Consider the following 20176-nt stretch of genomic DNA (forward strand, 5'->3'; position numbering starts at 1 on the left):
AGCCATCTAAAGCAGTAAATCACTGTGTAGGGAATCAAACTAGATATTGAAATAAATATCCTCAGTATCACTTGATCAGTATAGCATTGGGAACAAGCCACGCTTTTATTTCCGTACATAATTTAATCTATAACATATAGAGTTTTAAAATAGTCAGCATAATATTTCTTAGAAGCAAGCAACCTTGTTTTGAAGGAATGGGGTTCGACTTTAAACTAAAAATAAGAATCCCACTTACTAATTCCATAAATACAAGCTAAAATAAATAATCAAATTGCATGGTTCACTAACATAAATAAAACTACAGCCCAAAAAATAAAGAATAAAACATACTCATATTAGACTATAAAGCCACTCTCTCTTGGTTGCATCCGATATCGCAACAAACATTCTCCTCCAATCTACACTAATAAGTTTCTGACAACCTTTAATGTAGACATCTTCATCCAAATCGTCCATAGCCTCCAAAATCTTAATGCACTCTTCAATGGATGCATCTTCAAAAACAAGAGCATGATGTTCTTGTTTTCTAAATTCTTCATTTGCTTCGGAGGATGTTTTACTAGTTGAATTAATCGAACTTTCGTAGTCGAACTGTCTTTGCTTTCGTTGTTGGGCAAGGATATCTTTTAGCTTGTTTAGAGAGCAATGTCGCTTGTTGTCGAAAATGCTTTCTACGCCACCTTTAATATCAAAGTACACCTCTGCAGCATCTGAAACTCCTCGGATTGTCAACTCAATCTTTGTTTTATAGGATTGAGAGGGTTGATGAGTGTGGGCAATAATTTCATCAAACAGATGAGAATACTCGAATCCCTTACTCTTAAATCGCTTACCAAAAGGGTTTTTCTGTACATTTGAAAGAAAGAAATAAAGATGAATTAGGGGAAAAAAAAAAAAAACCATCACCATGATTACATTTACATCAACGGTAATTAATATATATATGTATATACATACCTTGATATAAGATTCCCAAACATCTTCATCTGCCCGAACTTTGTTGGTCTTTGGATCCCAAACCATACCCGTATGTGCCAAAAGTTTTGAAAATTCATGATGTAACCTACACAAGTGATCATATTTGAACTTCAACGCAGAAATTGTGTATCTCTTACCAAATTCCTCAAACATATTATCGCTGATGGCAGCCCATGCCATTTCTTCCCAAGTTGATGTTAGCAGCCCATTCTTTGCTATCTTGTGCAGTACCTTAACGAAGTGCTCCTCAATAATTGGCCATGGAGCAACATAATCAATTTGATCATGCTTTGAAGCCATGCTGCACAAGGTATAGCAAAACGTTTTAAGGCCAATCCAAAATCGAATTAGTATCTCAGTATTAATTAACACTTAATTTAAAAATACGTATTACAAATATATTTTGTCATAAATTTAAAAAAAAAAAAGAAAAAGAAGCCGAGATAATATGCAATACTGAAATTAAGAAAAGTAAGTTTTGATGACTTACATTTCTGCTGACTCAACTCTAAGCCAATTCGGTGGAGTAAATGTCCAAGTCGATGAAAATTGATGAAGAATCTCATGACGACCGTATCCAAGTCGTAGACAACCATCTCTTGATGGATGGTAATGAAATAAATGCAATTTGCTTTCAAAAATCCTGTAAAATCCGTAACACAAAGCGACGTGGAATCATGTTTTCCCAATAACAATGCAGTATTATTAGAGCCAATATTTTTCACCTTAATCCATTGCTTCCGGTGCCAGTCCAACCTGTAAACACGTACGCCAGATAGACTATAGTCTTTTCGGAACCGATTTTCAATTGTTATTTGAACAAGTACCAATTCGCCCTTCAACTCCACTAAATAACTATTAAAGTCGTACACAACATAAGGTACGGGCAAATCTACAGCTTCGACGACGCCCCCAGAACCATTTACTTTTATATGAAATATTCGACACCCATATTCGGCATAAAATTCACCCTTATAGCTAACCGTATCGCCCCAACTGTGATTACAGACACCTTTATAATTGGTCACCACCTTGGTCCAAGATTTGTCTCCTGGTCTGCAGCTGTACAACTTTTGCTCGTCAATGGCAAGGACCACACATTCGGGATCCAAAGGACTGGTTGATGTGACCACTCTCAAGTCCTTTGCTTTTCCGGACGATGATTCTACTAAATGTGGCGGTAACTCTACTCGATCTCTCGTGAAAGGATTTAGAAGGCATAGATTTTTTTCCCTCCTGAAAGGAATTATTAGCAACCAACCGTCGTGTGAACTTGAACACCAGCTTTCTTTTAATTGCGGAAGAAATATTTGGTGAAGTTTGTTTGTTTGGGCGTTGAAGAGAGTGCAAGATGAGTAGTGGGATGATGAGGAGAGCAATAGGAAAGGAGATTGAAGACATACAAGTTGACGGTATAGAGTTCTGAGGAGAGATTGCCATGAGAGACAGACGGCTGCACAGTGCGAGATATCAACGCAGTCAGTGAGCTTTTGGAAGATTTCGGATAGGAGTCGCATGGGAAGATCGGACCATGACCTAACTAGCATTGGTTCTGCTGCCGCCATTATGAAGAAGGACACGCAACGTAAACAACAAACCGAAGATAGGGTTTTTAAGGCCCAAATATGCCAAATATTGGATCTTGATTGGACACAGCTGATCAGTCAAACGTGTTCTCCTAATTCGAATCCTCCATTAAACTCTACTGAAAACCCTGTAGCCGTCACTTTTGAACAACCCCTGTTTTTTCCTCCTAACTTTTGCCAAAATATGACAGATATAATCAATGGATCTTGGGGTTCCATTACCACTGCTCCGAATAATAATTTTCCATTACACAGCTCTAATTCAAACCCTGCTGCCTCCACTCCTGAACTTCCTTCTTCTAACTCTCACCAAAATACGCAAAATATGATGGGTGGATCTTCGGGTGCTCCAGCTGATTCAAATATCGATACTCCGAATTACTGCCCCAGTACACTTGCGGAACTAGCTAGATCTAGAAAAATGGGTAAACGACGATACACAGCTGCTACACCAAGATCTCTTTGAAAACCTAGTTAAAATGTGGTTCGAAGCTTGCCCAATACAGCAATCACCCAAATTTTGAGGCCTCCAAATTATAAGGGGACTTGCAAAAGGGGGAGGCGGAGGGTAGTTTGGTTTTTTAACGGAAGAGTCTGGAAGAACCCTGCTCCTTTTTTAGTATTGTGTTAGGGTTTTCCCTTTCCGATTTGGCTTTGAACTTGCCTGCTTGGTCAAGGCACCTGACTTGGTTGCTTTAGGGGACAAAAAATAAAAATAAAAATAAAATAAAAATAAAAATGATAATCCCTCACTGGATTCAGTTTGTTTTTTATTACCTTCAAAAATGATTTTCGCAATTGTGCCATTGGGGTTTGAATCCGCTGCACCCAACAAAATAAATTATACAGTCACAAAATATGTGTTAAAATGGAGTAATCTGATACGAAAAATGATAAATAATCCACTCACAAGCATGTGTAAAATCCGATCCTCAACTTCATTAAGGAAATGAGTACTGCCCAAACACTCAAGATTTCACTGCTTATTTTAAAAGTTACATCCACGATAAAAATTTAAAAAACTATTTAAATTAAATTTTTTAAATAAGATTGCTATTTTCTTTTTTTAATATTGAAAAATAATTTCTTTCCTGAAATAATATTATCCTATATCTTATATCATCATTATTGAATCAGAATAAGGATCCAAGCTGCTTGAACTCTGCACAGAGTACTCTTTGGTACCCTGCCCCAATGTTGCTGCTTGACAATACCAAGTTTCAAGAATTAATTAATGATTGCTACTATTATCGTTTCGCTTTCTGCTTGTGAGCGAGAGCCGCAATCGATGTGTGCCTGTTCTCATTGGTTCTCTCTTTACCTCAAGTATATATGTTTCTAAATCAATCTCCAGTAAAATGATTATCATTTTAATTGGAGTTAGAGGGATCAAAACCATGAAAATAACAATTAAATTTAAACTCAGCCAGTGCGTTGGAGTTTTCGGAATCAGTAAGTAAACTAACCAAACAAGTGAAAACTATTGGTTGCCAAGTAGAAAACACCTTTACTATTGATCAAGTAGTGAACCGGGGCAATCACGTATCAAGGACACATAAGTGATAAGTGATTTGCTCTAAAAAGTCGATAATTAAAATATAGAATTTCCAAGTTAGTCGAATTTTTACTTTGCCAATTCAACTTGTAAATCCAGCCACGAGTCAATGACTAAGCCTTGAGTCCTTCCACATATATAGTGTTGCGGGACCGTCTCAAGTCTATGTTTGAGAGCAATATGAAAGGTGGTAAAAGAGATTTGAGTTGATTGCATCGATGATGACACCGTGAGATATCAAAGGTTTGTAAAGATATATATGATTGGAAGAAAATCAATACCTCCAACGGGGACTTTTACAAGTTAGACTATAAAGCCAGTTTCTCTTCTTTGCTTCGGACATTGCAACAAACATTCTTCTCCAATCTATACTAATAAATTTTTCGCGAGCTTTAACGTGTATATTATCATCCAAATCGTCCATAGCCTCCAAAATTTTAATGCACTCTTCGATTGACGGATGATGTTCTTGTCTTCTGAATTCTTCATTTCCTCCCGGGAATGTTGATGTTTTAGCACCTTTAATTTCGAAGTACACATTTGCTGCGTCTGAAATCCCTCGAATCTTCAACCCTATCTTCGTATTATAGAATTGAGAGGATTGAGTGTATGCAATAATTTCACCAAGCAAGTGATAATACTCGAATCCCTTACTCTTAAATCGCTTACCGAAAGGGTGTTTCTGTACATTCGAAAGAAAGCAAGATGAATTAGAAAAAAACCATCACCATGATTACATCAACGGTAAATAATATATATGTATACACAGACCTTGACGTAAGATTCCCAAACTTCTTCATCTGCCCGAACTATGTTGGTCTTTGGATCCCAAACCATACCCGAATGTGCCAAAAGTTTTGAAAATTCATGATGTAACGTACGGAAGTGATCATATTTGGACTTCAACTTAGACACTGTGTATCTCTTGCCAAATTCCTCGAATATATTATCGTCGATGGTAGCCCATGCCCTTTCTTCCGCCCAAGTTAAGGTTAGAAGCCCCTTTTCTGCTACTTTGTCCAATACCTTAACAAAGTGCTCCTCAATGATTGGCCATGGAGCAACATCATCAATTTGATCATGCTTTGAAGCCATGCTACACAAGGTATAGCAAAACGTTTTAAGGCCAATCCAAAATCGAATTAGTATCTCATTATTAATTAATACTCAGTTTAAAAACGCATTATAAATATATTTTGTCGTAAAAAAAAAAATGAAAGAAAGAAAAGTACAAAATATGCGAAGAAAAGTAATTTATCACTTACATTTTTGCTGATTCAACTCTAAGCCAATCCGGTAGAGTATTTCCCCAGTACGAAGAAAATTGATGAAGAGTCTCGGAGTGATTCGTTTCCAAGTTATAGACAACCACTTCTTGCTTATAACCATCAACGTAATAAATGCAATTTGGTTTGAAGTATCCTCCAAAATTTGTAACATCGAGCGTCGTGGAACCATGATTTCTTAATAAGATTGCAGCGGGGCCGATATTTTTCACCTCAATCCATAATTTCCTGTGCCAGTCCAACCTAAAAACATGCACATCAGATGCGCTTGCACTACTACAGTTTTCAAGGATTCGATGGCCAGTCAGTGTTTGAACAAGTAACAATTCCCCATTCAACTCCACTAGATAATTATCTGATGCTGAGCCGTAGGCAATGTAAGGAACGGGCAATTTTATAGCCTCGGCGACCCCAGAACCATTCAATTTTATATGATATATTCGACACTCGTATTCAGCATAGAATTCACCCTTAAAGCAAATCGTATCACCACAACGGCGATAATGTTTGTGACTGGTATTGTTGATGACCACCTTGGTCCAAGATTTGTCTCCTGGCCTGCAGATGAACAAGTTTCCGTTTTCAAAAAGAAAAAAAACGCACTCGGGATCCAAAGGGCTGGTTGATGCGAGCACTCTTATCATATCCGGACCTTCGTCGGAGTCGAATTCTATAAGATGTGGCGGTAACTTGATTCGATCTCTCGTGAAAGGATTCAAAAGGCATAAATTCTTTAACATGCTGAAAGGAAGCACTAGCAACCAACCGTCATATGAGCTCCAAGTGGAGGTGCTTTCTTTCAGTTGAGGAAGAAATATTTCGTGGCGTTCGTGTGTTTGCGGGTTGAAGAGAGTGCAAGAGCACCTGCTGCGTACAAGATATGATGCTGATGATGATTCGAGCAATAGGAAAGGAGACTGAAGAGATTTAAGTTGACGGTAAAAATTTCTGATGACGGATCGCCATGAAAGACAGACGGCTGCACACTGCGAGATATCATTACAATCTGTGAGTTTTTGGAAGATTCCGAATAGGAGTTCCACGGGCAGATCCGATGACCATGATCTTCGTGATAATAATGCTTCATCTGGTGCGGCCATTGAATGAAGAAGGGTGGCCTGCAACACAACTTATAAACCCTAATTAAACATTCCAGATTAGGGTTTTGACTTTTGAATGGTTTCTCATGTGCGCGCGTGTGTGTATATATATGTGTGTGAATTATTATAGGAATTATTAATTAAATTTTTGTTTTTATAACTTTTGAACTTTTTATATAAAAATGATTAATTGATATCGTGATTTTTATAACTTGCTGTGTTAGCTAGCATTCTATCACAACCCATCGTCATATGCCAAGAACCCAACTCGCAGACATGCATGCAGGCAATAATAATACGAACATAATTTCTCACAAGTAAAACGCATATAACAAATGAAAATTTAAATTGCATACTTCTGTGACATAATTAAAAAATAAGACAGTCATAATAATCAAAATAAAATGTACCCATGGACTATTAAGTCATTGTCCTCCAATCCGTATTTAATAATAAATTATCACAAGCTTTAACGTAGACATCCCAAATCGCCCCTATATAACCTCCAATATTAATTTGTTACCCTCTTCAGTTGATGAAATTGTTCATTTCCTCCAAAGGAGGTTTTATGAATCTATCACTGATGTTTGAGGTGTCTTTGATGCTCTGTTATTGGCAATGTTTTCTGCACCATCTTTAATACCAAAGTACACGTTGATGCTCTTACCTGTCTGTAGGTAATACTTTCATTAAGCAGAGATGATAGTATTTGAATCCCTTATTCCGAAATCGCTTTCCAAAAGGATTTTTCTGCACAATTGAAACAGAGATGATTTAGAAAGTTATCATGATGATGCTCTGTTATTCCTAAACATCTTCATCTGCATGCCTAAACTCCGTTGGTCTTTGGATCCCAAGCCATGCTCGGATGAGCCAAAGTTTTGAAAATTCACGTAGTAACCTACATATAAGTGATCATATAACTTAGAAAATGTATATCTCTTACCGAATTTTACAAATAATTCATATTTCGCAACTTTGCGCAGTAGCTTAACAAAGTGCTCCTCGATAATTGGCCATGTAGCAACAATAATCAATTTGATCATCCTTTGAAGCCATGCTGCACCCAAAATATAGCAAAATATTCTAAAACCAATGCCAAGTCGAATTAGTACCATCAGTATATTACTACTGAATAATTTTCAAATGCATTACAAATATATGCCAGAGAAAAAGTAATAGTTCACTTACATTTCTGCTGATGATTCAAGTATAAGCCAATTCGTTGGAGTACTTGTACAAATCGAAGAAAGTTGATGAAGAATCACATAATGATTCTTTTTCCAAGTGATAAACAACAGCTTTTTGACAAGGAAGTAATGAAATAAATGCAATTTGCTTTGAAGTCTCCTCCAAGCGATTTGGAACCATGTTTTTCCCAATAAAATTGCATTATGGGCAATATGTTTCAGCTCAATCCAATCTTTCCCCAGCCAGTCCAACCTGTAAATGTATACATTAGATATACAATCGTCTGCAGGAATTCGACTTTTAACGCTTACTTGAACAAGTGACAATTCACCATCCAACTCCACGAAATAATTTTTCTCACCGCAATTCGCCGTAACTATTAAATTTTAAATGATATATTCCACTTCCACATTCAGCCTAAAATTCACCCTTACAACAAATAGCATCACCCCAACTGCGACTCCAGTTACCGCTATTGTTGGTATAATCAGTCGTCTAAGTTTTATATTGTCATTTGTGAATATCAAGAACGACACATTTAGGATCCAAAGGGCTGATTGACGTGACCACTCTTAAGGCCTGTGCTGTTCCGAGCTTGATTCGATCTCTTGCGAAAGGATTTGAAAGGTATAGATTCTGTTTCCTGTCGAAGGGTAGTGTTAGCAACCAGCCGTCGTATGAAGTCGAAGCACACCGGCTTTCTTTTAATTGCGGAAGAAACATTTGGTGATGTTTATGTGTTTGGACGTTGGAAGAGAGTGCAAGATTCTGATGATGATTATGAGAGCAATGTAAAAAGGAGATTGAAGAGGAGATGAAAGTCGATGGTAAAAAGTTCTGATGACAGCTTGCCATGAAAGACATGCATACTGCTGCACGGTGCGAGATATTCTCACAGTCTGTGAGTTCTTCGAAGATTTCGGATAGGAGTTCGATCGGAAGATTAGTGTTGGTTCTTCTGCTGCCATTGAATGAACAAGGATGCTGCAATGCAAAGACAACAATAAACTATAAACACATCAGAATTGGGTTTTATGTGTCTCAAAGAATCATAGAAAAAAGAAAACAGAGATTTTAATATACCATAAAAAGTTATTCATATAAATATATACACACGTTCACACACACGCGTATACCCAGGACTACTGAAGAACTCTTTTCACAAAAGTATTACTTGTGTGGTTAATTTTTGTTATTAATAGAGAGCCAGGAGAAATCAGACACTGATAAAAACACACACGAAAAAAAAAAGAATCATATACTGAAGATGCAATCTGGATGGACAAAATAGCCATCTCGAAAACACATACCAAGGGATTCAAAAAGAAAAGAAAACACATACCAAATACTAGTTAAATTTTCCAGTGCTTCCTAACGATAATACTGTTACAATCATAACTAGTTTACAATGACAGATTGCTCCCAAATGACAATTTCAAGCAGAAGAATTGCGCTAAGGATCTGTAGCTTAACTGGAGAAATAGCTCCTAAAAGTAAAATAAAACATAATTTTTTTTAAAGTCCAAGTCAAAAGTTACTGCTTCAAATCTGCTTTGCCTCCCGCGTATAAAAGGAATCAATGATCTCATCAGATGATAATTGGCTGTATGATGAATCATTTGATACATCATCAAAATTCTTATTCTTAGTTCTTTCACCACAACTTGGATCAGAATTCACTGCTTTTACTTTACGGAGACTTTCATGTTCTTTGGTCTTATCCGAGGATTCCACCAACTTGGTCTTCCATTTGATACCAACTGCCTTTGCTTGATCCGCAAATAAGACTTTTGAGACAGTTGAACTACATATTTCTTTGTAAGTTTCATAGCTAGCAGCACAGGTATTTCCACCTTCGAGCAATTTTGCAAGAGGATGCAAAACCGAGATTGGATCGTTATTTCTATCTAAGCTTCCCTTCAAATCAAGAAATTTGGAAACCATTTCTGCCCTGCTGAACTGCACGAAAACTGCAGTTTCATCCACATGATAGACTGAAATCACTGAGGTAGGGCCATAGACTTTAGAGATGCATTCTCTAATGTCCCAAGCCTTGAGGTGAGATGGGAATCCCCATACTATAACAATACACTCAAATAAAATCTTTGGGTAGTGGTTTTTGCGCTTATTAGAGGCCAAAGACTCAGAAGTCCTATTTCCAGTGCTTAGATTGATAATCTCTCCATTAGTCCAACTGAGATACAGAAGGTTGACGTGTTCCCGGAGCTTTTCATTGTGAGCTAAATTTTCAGAGGATGACTGTTGTTTAAAATCAATACCAAGGTGACTGCATGCTTGAGCAAAGACGCACCCAGTCATAAAAGCATCATATCCAGCTTCATGCTTCACTCCAGAGTTCCAGTTGGATGACCTGCAAATAGATATTAAATTTGAGATTCCATTAGACTTTAATAGAAAAGAGAGAAACAGCAATTATTAATTCATTTCATCAAGTAAATTATCACACAAAATTATTGTTGCCTGGATCAAACGTCCAATGAACATATGAAATCTGGAAAGACCAGTAACTTTTGATCAACAATGCAAGTCTTGAACACTTTAACATCAATTAACAATTATCTTAAAGGACACTCCCGTATTGTTTTATATGGACTAAATAAACGGGAAAGATACTGAAATCAATAAATGATTAGCTTCAATATTGAAGAAATTGAGTTCATGGCCTCCCTCAATTGTCACTAAGGTAAATAAGACACATTATTCATCTGATGCAAAATATTTTATATAGAGCCCAGTAAATACCATTACAAATACAATCGAGCAGTATCAACTTCATAATTCATAGGGAACAAAGAAAATACAAACCTTATATCATCCACTTCAACCTCTACTTTCACAGACGGCTGAAGAGCCAGATGGGTGCTTTTAGAGCCAAGAGCAATTTGTGGACACAAAACAGAAAATGCCTTGGACAATGAAGTGCTAGATTTCTTCATCCTTTGTTGAAGAATAGAATTTGAATTCAACAATATTTTGGTATCAATGATGTGCGGAAAGTATTTGTTAACAGAGGAAATGAATTCTTCAGCAGTCAAAGGAAGAGGACCAAAGAATTTGCTGTAAATATGTGCAATATCTGTATCACAATGAAAGAAACATTTAAATGAAACAATTGATAAATAACAATCTTCATCTATCTCAAGACTGATATTCATACCAAGGAAGCAATTGTGACCAACAATCAACTTCTTCTCTGAGGAAAGCAAGTCAATAACATGGCGAAATCCAATAGAAGCTTTGATGCTCATCTCTGCATCTATTTTTTGTTCATCCTTCACTTCTTTCTGCAGAAAAAATTTAAGGCAATGAGACACCAACTCCTCTATAAGATGCAAGTGATGACATGGATAGTAGGAACATCTGAAACAAAGGCATATATACTTCCTCAAAGTCATTACTTACCATCAGCATCTTTTTGTCACTTTCTGACTCTATATACACTATAACGTTTTGTGAACAAGAATTTTCCCCACTGACACGAAGATAAGCAAGATCTTTGAAATGCTTTCTTACAACCTGATATTATTAGTTTCACTCATTAGTACAGTTAACATATTCAGTTATTAAAAGGTAAATCCATTATGAGAGGAAAAGGGGCATAGTATATGTGGGAAAATACAATTCCTTCACAGTGGATGATCATTAATGAGATATTCTACACTTAAACGAATCAAGCAAAAACTCATATAAAACGCAGGTACTACAAACCAAATGGTCTTGTCCACACCATCCCTTTATAATTATGCTTCAACACAACAATCTTGAGACGAGAACTCAAGAGCATATTGGACAGAACTGTAAGATAAAAAGATAGCACGACCAATTGATTTCAAAGATAAAACAACATTACCAATTGAATCAACAGAAGTTGATGAGAAGTGAAACCATTCAGACTAATCGCAGGACGCATCTTGAAGAAAATGGTTTCAAACTGCTGCTTCGAGTCATTAAAACTTGGTTGAACTTCAGAACCTCCATCTCTATTCCGCAACAATCCACCAAGCCATTCACTCAATCTGTCCTTCATTCTTTCGGCAAAGAGGATATCAGGTATGTTGAACAAATGAGTATCTCTAATTTCCTTTAGACTATGCCATGAATCCAATGACTCATCCTCATATGTTGAATTCACATGTTTAAGAGCTTTATCTTCTTGTTCTCTGGATAAATAAGATACACCTGGGATTATTTAAGATTGTAAATTCTCAAACTGAAAGCATTCTAAGATAAGTATTTAGTACAACTCAGGCAATCCTTTCAGCACTATTAAAGGCAACTTCAAATTGCCAAAAACACATTTATTTCCATTTGGCAGTTTTTGACTAAATAAATACATAAATACACATGCACATTTGGAGATTGAAGAAGCTTATGAAATGATCTTTGAAGACAAACTAGAGATTTGTTTTTCTCAACACACTTTTTAAGTCAGAATATATTAGGAGCGTCTTATGGAGAGGCACTCGACAGGTGATCTTTCAAAAAAGGGATTTTCTGTTCCTTTTGTGGAAAGAGTTCACTGAAGAAGAACTTTCTACAAAAGCACCACTAAACAACACCTTCGTTCGTATTTCAACTTAGAGCTTGCAAGCCAAACTTTAACATTTAAAAATGCCCATGATACCAATGCAAGCATTCACATCAATTACCAAGTTACAATTACAACTTTGATTACTTAAAGCAGCCTGGGAATATAAAAGAAGATAAAATGAGGTACCTTCATGAATGCAGGCATTGAAATCAAACTGGTATTTGGCCAAGAAATCCATTGATGTTGTCTGACAAAGGAATTCATAAGCAGCACCATCAAGTGGAAGCTCTTGACGTTGAAATATAAAGAAATTGTGTCTGCCAAAAAACGCCATCATATCAAAATTCAGCAATGGATAGAGCACACATGCATCAGCGTAACAATACTACCTAGGTATTTTTTGTAATCTCAGTGCTCCGAGAAAGCACTTTTGCATATTTCAGCCATACGCAAGTGCTTTCTCACATAAATGCCATTTAACTGGAAGAGGTTATAACGAAAGCACTAGCAATTGCACCTTAATTTATTATACCGAAAGAGAGAGTGAGATAGAATTTACGGATGGGTGATGAAGGACTGCTTGAGTGGGTCCCAGCGAAAGGGCGATACACCGAACTGAATGACGGCGAACTTCTCGGCGGAATCTTTTACCTTGAGGTAGCGAACATCGAATCGGTCAAACTCGAAGGAGTCGCGCCACGGCGCGCTGGTGATGCCGGTCATTTCGAGGTCGATTGCAACGAAATCAGCGGCCTGGACGTGGTGGCGAAGCGAGCTGAGCGCCGAGTCGAAGTTTGATTTCTTCACGTGTTTTAGAGGAAACGACGCCGTCGTCGACGTCGTCGAAGAGCTGAAGGCGCGATAGAGAATCGTAATCGGCCATCGTTTCTTCATTCGCAAGCGTCCGTGGAAAGTGGGGGGATAGCCAGACAGTTGCCTTCGGGGTTTAAGAGAGGGATACGGCGCTGTTTTAAACGCTCTATAAAACGCAGCGTTTTAAAATCATATTGTCATTTTAACTCATTCTTTAATCATAATAAATATGAGTTCATTTCGTCTGTAATTAACTAACATGTAAAGTTGACTTATTTATTTATTTACCGGACTTGATTAAACATTTTAGAGCACCGATGAAATCATACATTAATCAAATCAAAAGTTTACAAGCAAGGCTATTTGCATTTGAACGTACGTATGCATACATACTTTAGCAGCTTTACAGAATAATCAAAGTCACTGCCACAAAGGAAGCAGTGCAGCATAAGGACAACAATTTAGGAATGGTTATGATTAGTAAATATTTGCAGTTCATAGATGGAGAAACTAATGCTACAAAAGCTTGTTCTGCGGCTCTGCTTCCAGGTCCAAATTTATCACGATACATGCTTAGGAGCTCCCCAAGCAGCTGTTTGATGTAATCACTCAATGTGTTAAGAGTTTATCAGAATCCAGTTAGTGAACCACACTTAAATTTTCATCTCATCATCTTGGTTTTGTTTCCAGAATGGGTATGCAGGACTATGCAGAGCACACTTCACAAGCATTTTAGCTTTTAGCACAAATCCTGCATTTTGGACATGCACTGTTGTAAACCGGTCTCTGTATTTTCATCTTCCAAAATAGTTTCCAAGGATTGCTAATCTGCAATAGAGCACCATAAATCATCGGTGAGCGCAGGAATGGTTTGTAATCATAGAAAACGTTTTAAATGTAGAAAGTCTAGCATTGCCTTACATTTCATCAGAAAGCCCGAACTAGACGAGCGGCAAAGGCTCCATCTAATGAATGTTTTACGGGGTCAGAGGAAAAGAAACCATGTTTTGTTACAAAATCCGAAGGAACTAATCCATCAGCAGGATCAATGGAAAATTCCTAGCAACAAGAGGGAAAGAAATAATTACCAGTATATAAGAAGGTATTCATCATACATATCAGAAAAAGTATTTTACTCAGCTACTCAGCGATTCAACTGGAAAGATTGAAATTATCCTCAGAAACCTCAAAAATATTAGAAAACACTAGTATGTTTAAAATGTATGAGCTTAGAGTACGAAAGTAAGAAAAGGCACGCAAATATATATACCACACTCTTGCACATATATAGAGCAAGAGATCTTACAGGATGCCTGAGAAGAAATGCTTCAACCCTCTCTTCATTCTCTTCTGGGTCTATAGAGCAGGTACTGTAAACTAAGACCCCACCAGGTTTTACCAGCCTATAAATGTAAAAAAAAAAGAAAAAAAAAGGAAAAAAAAAACATTTTTAGAGCACCAACAAAATAATACATTTGATCAAAGACTAGAAGTCTAACACCATTAATAGATATATGCTGCTCTGCTTCTAATTTCAGAAAAATACAACAGAACACCCAAAGCTGTTCGAGTAGCTTTTTCAGAAAGTCTATTTTGTCAAGTTTTATTTTTCAACTAAAAGGTACGTGTGTGCAGATGAAGCATGATGTTGAGCATCATAAGAGGAGATATTTGGTCTCACAAAGATGCTGCATCAAGAAGCTCGTCTTGCAATATCTTAAGCTCTTCCATATCCTCCAATCTCCTATTCCAACGCAAGTCTGCCCTCTTCAAAAAGGTAAAAAGTGGAACTCAAGAATTAGATAGACCTCTTAACTTCATTTAAAATATGAAGTCATAGGAGAGAATAAAAGATATTAAAGATAGATGAAACAAAAGTCCTAATGTTATCAAGTGTCAACTTGATGCAACTAAAATATTCACAGTTCATCTGTTGATGTACCTTGGAAAGAACACCAAGTCCGGAACATGGAGCATCCAAGAGTACTTTATCATACTTCACTGTACTATTGTCCTAACAAAGATTTACAAAAGGAAAGCAATAAATAAGAAATTAAATCTTCCTGGATATACTATGTTTCTACCATTTGATAACTTACAGCAAATGTACGAAGATCAGCGTGGATAGTTCGGATAACACTATTAACTTGGTGCAACTTGGCTGTCTCATTAAGGATTCTCAACCGTCCTTTGTTAATGTCAATTGCATATACCAGGCCTATAATCCAACAAGCCATCAGCAAAATCATATCAATGAACATAAGTATGTAGTTTTATCACTGGCTCCAGATCATTCAAGGAAAAAGGGTTTATATAACATCCAAGAAAATAGAATTGTAGCCGAACAATTGAGCCAACTCTGTGGGTTAAGCAAGGATAAGTATAGGAAAGGGTCTCTGCCACAATGAATTTCTGGTTACTAAGATAAAAGAATCAACAATCACTTGAACCTGGCAGGTTGTCCTTTCTAAGCCAATAAATTACCTTGGCCACTCAAACGGGATGCCATATATAGTGTCTTTCCTCCAGGAGCAGCACAACAGTCAACAATGCTCTGGCCAGGTTGAGGATCCACAACAGCAACTACCAGGCCTGCAATTTTATGACATGAACATTCAGAGAATGCCATCATATAAGGTCCAATTAGTTATAATGAAAAAACTAGAGCCAGTGTTGATGAAAACATTAAATTGACCGAGACATGACTAGATTATGGAAGAAGTACAAAAATTCCAAAGATATATGTATTGAAAACCACTTGCTACAGCACCAAATGCCTTAGGTAAAGCCGTACTGGAAGAAGGATGAAAATATTAACCTGCACTCTCATCTTGAACTGCACATAGACCTTCCTTCAGTAATCCCGCTTGTATGACATTCTAAAGCAAGGAAAATGAGCTAATTAGGACCTCGATTGTACTTTGTTTCCCCACTATCAGTCAGTAAGCAATAGTGCATTGATGTCATGCTCTTCTGTGAGAGAAGCATTTTAACTTGCTAAAAGAGAGGCTAAATTATTAATGTGGCTTAAGTCCATGTACATAAACTTATCATTGATTCTTTTCACAGGGGATAAACCACGCAAAGGCAAACTCAATGTTGGTCCATGAAGGTATCTCACTTGAATGCAAACTCTACAACTGAAGCTATAACTGTGACAATCAACTGTGTTGATCCATGAAGAACACTGTAGTAAATCTCCAAACATTAACAATTAGCTACATTACAAATTTGTATTTCATTCTAGTACTGCAGCGGAGGTAACTGTATTTGACACCAAAATAAACTAAACCGTTGGTTTAGACCCTTGCATTAAAGAAACTAGAAGATCTGTATATTGCTCATACCTGCAATCCTGTTTTAACGCGGATAAATTCGTCCAAATGCAATGAAAGCTCATGTGGAACCTGCAGCTTAAGAGCAGAACACTAGTAATTGCTATCTAGATTTGAAACTCAAGATGAAAAGAATAGATCTAGGAATATCAATATCTTATGGATACCAATTGAACTGAAAAGAAATCAAAGAAAAACTTTTAAGCACCTTCAACAAATTGAGCTGCATCACTAGGTCAGCTCTTGTAACACCTTTTCTGCTATTTGCCCTGTCAACAATATCAGAATATGTAGCTATAAGATCTGTGAGATTTAGAAATAAATGAAAGCACAAATTGAGCCAGAAACCTCAAGCTAAAACTGGGATCACTGTTGTTCCACACCATCAATTTAATTGCTTCTTCTTGCCCAAGATACTTTGTCCATCGCCTTACCATCCACTAAAAATAAATCTTTGTTTCAGTAATTAAGAATTCTCAACCTGCTAGAGGAACTTGAGTCCAAGTTGAGAAATCTAAACCCAATAAAACAATCAAGTAACAATACCAAGTAATGTTGTAACTAACAGAAGAGGAGAGGTGGCAGAATAAACTCACAACAGGATGAGAATAAATAGTGGCAAGAGCACGTGCTTGGGCACGATCATTACCTTCCAATTTTGGCAGAGGAAGGGAATTATTGTCCTAGAACCCAAAAGAAAAAAAAAATTACAAGTTCATAAAAACCAGCAAGTGTTATTCCATTAACCACAATGGGTAGAAAATGGTAAACCTTAAGTAGCACTAGCTTTCGCAGAATCCCATTTACCAAGTTACCAGCACCAGGTCTAAGGGCAACCTTTGCTAGTCTTACGTTCTGCAGTCAAATGCATAACTGGTCATCAACAAAAATATAAGGCTGTCTGGTTTTGTTTTCTCCAAGAGACACCAACTCAAAATGCATGAAACATGGGCATTAAAAGTGAAATAATGTTAAAAGTTCTTAAGACTAAATGAGCATTAGGGCCAGAAATAGACTACAAAAATCCAACTTTATACAAAATTCATAAACTTTTATATCCCAGACCACATAGATGATGAATGTCACAAATAAAATATTCAGATACAAATTTTCCGATAATGTATTTCCAACTTAAAGGAAAAAAGGTAAGTCAAAAAAAAAAAAGAGCATATTCACCACAAGAATCCAAAAGTCCTATAAAATTGGGTGTTGCTTCGAATTCCTCTTATGCTTCATGAAATCTAACAAACGTAGTGATAAAGCAATAAATCATATAGTTCAACTTTTCAAGACTATAGGTTTTTTTTTTTTTTTTTGGTTGGGGGGAGAATAAGATATACCTCATCTACAACAGCATATGGTGGCATATCAAGCTTGACAATTTCATAGAAACCAATTCGAAGAATCTGAAAAATGCAAGCACAAAAAAATAAATAAATAAAGTCAAAGGAAATTAATGCAGATCTATCATCCAATAATATTTCAAACAACTTCTGTGAAAAGAATGTAACTCGATGGAATTGGTGATCATCAATGTTCCACCAACGAGAAAGCTGGCGAATTTAGGTAAATAGTTGAAAATAAGTCCAGAAATCATGCTATTGTTGGCTGAGGGAACTACTGTCTCCTTGTCAATCTCATAATATTTGCCTTGGCATATATAGCAAGTAGAGGATCTTACTCTAGTATGTCTTATTAATATTTTCTAAACTTTTCCATGTAGCAGGTAATCAACCTTAGTAGTTTGACATTGCAAATGAAAATAAATTCAACATGAAATATACAAAGCAAAAATACCTGTAACAGTAGAGGTTCCATACTGCTAAATGTTTTCTCATCATGGCATAGTAAACAGATCAAATGATCAAGATATCTCCTCCAACGAATTGTACCTCCAACAATGTCAGTGACCTATATATTTTGATTAAAAGAAGGAAATGAGTTTACATTCATTGTATAATCTGGATTCAGATTAATACAATTTAATTAGATATTTTTTCCCCTTATGATAGACATATTACATGGTCCAATCCTCCTAGACAGATTAAAATTTATTCCAATCATTTTTAAGTGAACACCTCCAACACAAATGGAGTAAAAAGAATGCATAAGTACAAGAAAAGAGAATGGGAAAGAGAGAACACCAGTCTAAGATCACGATCGTCCAAATCTTTGGTGCGAAACCCAAGCGTTCGTTCAACATATCCCATCTCATTATCACCAGACCCTTTCCCTTTCTTGTTTAAAAGATCAGCAAATGCACCACCGAACTGTATTCTCATTAACCGTACGGCAGACACTATACAAGCCAAAAATAAATCCACAACATATTAACAAAATTAACAAACTGATATGAGCAATACATAAGCAAAAATAAAAATCATTAACCGGGTCAACTCAAAGAGGAGCATTAGCAACACATCAAAATCAATCTTAACATGAAAAAGAGGATGAGAGCAAAGACATAATCACCAGCTCTATGGGGAGAAACCTCCAAATTCAAATTCTGAGTTCTGCGTGAAGGACTCACTTTTGCTGGAAACAGAATACCAAATTGTTGTTAGCAAAACACAATAAGACAAAACTTTCACTAAACTTCAAGCAAAACCATATTCACTGTCATAATTCCTTAAAACAGTGCTTAGCACTACCCATCAACGTCAACTGAGCTATACGCTGATTTTAAGCTCAGTTTTAAAACAATTTCCTTCTTTTTTCCTGCATTTTCTAGGAAAACAAACAGAAACCTTACTTCCTTACTAACAAACATGAACGTTATTCATTAGTCAACTCTAACCAGGTTGCCAAATGGGTTATAATAGTCTGTTTTGGCTAAAAAAAATTTAACTTTAGCCGGTCTAAAAAGTTTCTTTTTCTTTTTCTTAAGCTTATTTTTTCCGATACCAAACAAGAAAGTCAAATTACCTCTTTTTTTTGTGGAAATGGAGGTTCTGGGCTTGCGGGTGCTCGCCGCTTGCTTAGATAAAGCTTTGCTTGCGTCTGTAGAGACGAGAATTCTCGGAAGAGAGACAGCTTGTGCCATAGACATGCCGCTGATAAGTGATAATGGTTACTTCTTTTCCCGCTGGACAGTGGATGACACAAACATACAGAATTGGTTTGGGGGGTAATAGATTAGTATTCCGGACTGTGATCTTACAATGTGAATCTATGTGATAAATCAATAAACGACATGTCATATTACTGGTAAAAATGCTATGTCGTACAAATTTTACCCTGGAGAAAAGCATATACCCCAAAACATTTATGTGATGAAATTATAAATGATATTTTATATATAAAATGAAATTATATACAACATATCATCTATATGATTGAATATATAAATAAAATAACATACGTTACTCCAAAATAATACGGTATCACTGATATTATTATTAAATTATTAGTTTTGGTGTTACAACAATATTTCTTTGTAGTAATGTTCTATATAAGAATAACCTTTATATAGGCATAAAAATTTAAGTTTTAATTTAAATTAGTTATAAATAAGAATGAACATCATATTCTTCTAAGTTATAACTTTTTAAATCTCTTCTTAAGAAACTCGCTTTTATATAGTAATAATTATTCGTATACTGTAAAAAAAATACTAGTTACATTAAAAGTTTAAGATAAAATAAAATATTTTTCTAAAGAAGTTTGGAACTCTAATTTACTCTTAAAATTTAATAAGATGATTTTATATATTTCTAATACTACACAAATAATAGATTTATGTACTAATTTTTTAAAATTATACCCATCCTATTTATC

At 36.1% G+C, this 20176-nt stretch overlaps 2 protein-coding genes across 9 annotated transcripts; both read right to left on the reverse strand.

Annotated features, from left to right (window-relative positions):
• Positions 1 to 9026: 9026 nt before the first annotated feature.
• On the reverse strand, positions 9027 to 13211 carry LOC18055153 (poly(A)-specific ribonuclease PARN). 3 transcript variants are annotated; one of them, XM_006452539.2, is made up of 7 exons: positions 12811 to 13211; positions 12438 to 12568; positions 11571 to 11899; positions 11123 to 11236; positions 10878 to 11004; positions 10526 to 10796; positions 9027 to 10070 (listed from the first exon to the last, which is right to left on the reverse strand). In XM_006452539.2, the coding sequence occupies exons 1-7, from the start codon at positions 13143 to 13145 to the stop codon at positions 9242 to 9244; spliced, it is 2136 nt and encodes a 711-aa protein (XP_006452602.1). In that variant the 5' UTR covers positions 13146 to 13211; the 3' UTR covers positions 9027 to 9241. The 3 variants fall into 3 exon arrangements, with proteins under 3 accessions (XP_006452602.1, XP_024034276.1, XP_024034275.1); XM_024178508.1 differs by lacking the exon at positions 12438 to 12568 and having other exon boundaries at positions 11571 to 11880; positions 12811 to 13186; XM_024178507.1 differs by lacking the exon at positions 11123 to 11236 and having other exon boundaries at positions 12811 to 13186.
• Positions 13212 to 13381: 170 nt separating this feature from the next.
• On the reverse strand, positions 13382 to 19532 carry LOC18055154 (probable ribosomal RNA small subunit methyltransferase B). 6 transcript variants are annotated; one of them, XM_024178668.1, is made up of 19 exons: positions 19325 to 19532; positions 18872 to 18934; positions 18544 to 18698; positions 18197 to 18310; positions 17740 to 17805; positions 17171 to 17254; positions 16996 to 17082; positions 16748 to 16839; positions 16608 to 16668; positions 16412 to 16471; positions 16186 to 16251; positions 15883 to 15943; positions 15549 to 15656; positions 15164 to 15282; positions 15007 to 15078; positions 14746 to 14831; positions 14371 to 14467; positions 13986 to 14123; positions 13382 to 13892 (listed from the first exon to the last, which is right to left on the reverse strand). In XM_024178668.1, the coding sequence occupies exons 1-18, from the start codon at positions 19446 to 19448 to the stop codon at positions 13992 to 13994; spliced, it is 1647 nt and encodes a 548-aa protein (XP_024034436.1). In that variant the 5' UTR covers positions 19449 to 19532; the 3' UTR covers positions 13382 to 13892; positions 13986 to 13991. The 6 variants fall into 6 exon arrangements, 5 of the variants coding, with proteins under 5 accessions (XP_024034436.1, XP_024034435.1, XP_024034438.1 ...); XM_024178667.1 differs by having other exon boundaries at positions 16412 to 16477; XR_002904065.1 differs by lacking the exon at positions 13382 to 13892 and adding an exon at positions 14153 to 14220 and having other exon boundaries at positions 13986 to 14029; positions 16412 to 16477.
• Between the last annotated feature and the right edge of the window lie 644 nt (positions 19533 to 20176).

Source organism: Citrus clementina, unplaced genomic scaffold (assembly GCF_000493195.1).
Source record: "Citrus clementina cultivar Clemenules unplaced genomic scaffold, Citrus_clementina_v1.0 scaffold_1, whole genome shotgun sequence".
NCBI classification, from domain to species: Eukaryota; Viridiplantae; Streptophyta; class Magnoliopsida; order Sapindales; family Rutaceae; genus Citrus; species Citrus x clementina.

Coding starts and splice junctions, on each gene's coding strand:
- LOC18055153 (XM_006452539.2), bottom strand. CDS start 13,145: ATGAAGAAACGATGGCCGATTACGATTCTCTATCGCGCCTTCAGCTCT. Junction 11,005..11,122: donor GTGACAAAAAGATGCTGATG/GTAAGTAATGAC, acceptor TTTTTTCTGCAG/AAAGAAGTGAAGGATGAACA. Junction 10,797..10,877: donor TGGTCACAATTGCTTCCTTG/GTATGAATATCA, acceptor ATTGTGATACAG/ATATTGCACATATTTACAGC.
- LOC18055154 (XM_024178667.1), bottom strand. CDS start 19,448: ATGTCTATGGCACAAGCTGTCTCTCTTCCGAGAATTCTCGTCTCTACA. Junction 16,252..16,411: donor GCGTTAAAACAGGATTGCAG/GTATGAGCAATA, acceptor GATTTACTACAG/TGTTCTTCATGGATCAACAC. Junction 15,944..16,185: donor GTTGTAGAGTTTGCATTCAA/GTGAGATACCTT, acceptor TCCTTGCTTTAG/AATGTCATACAAGCGGGATT.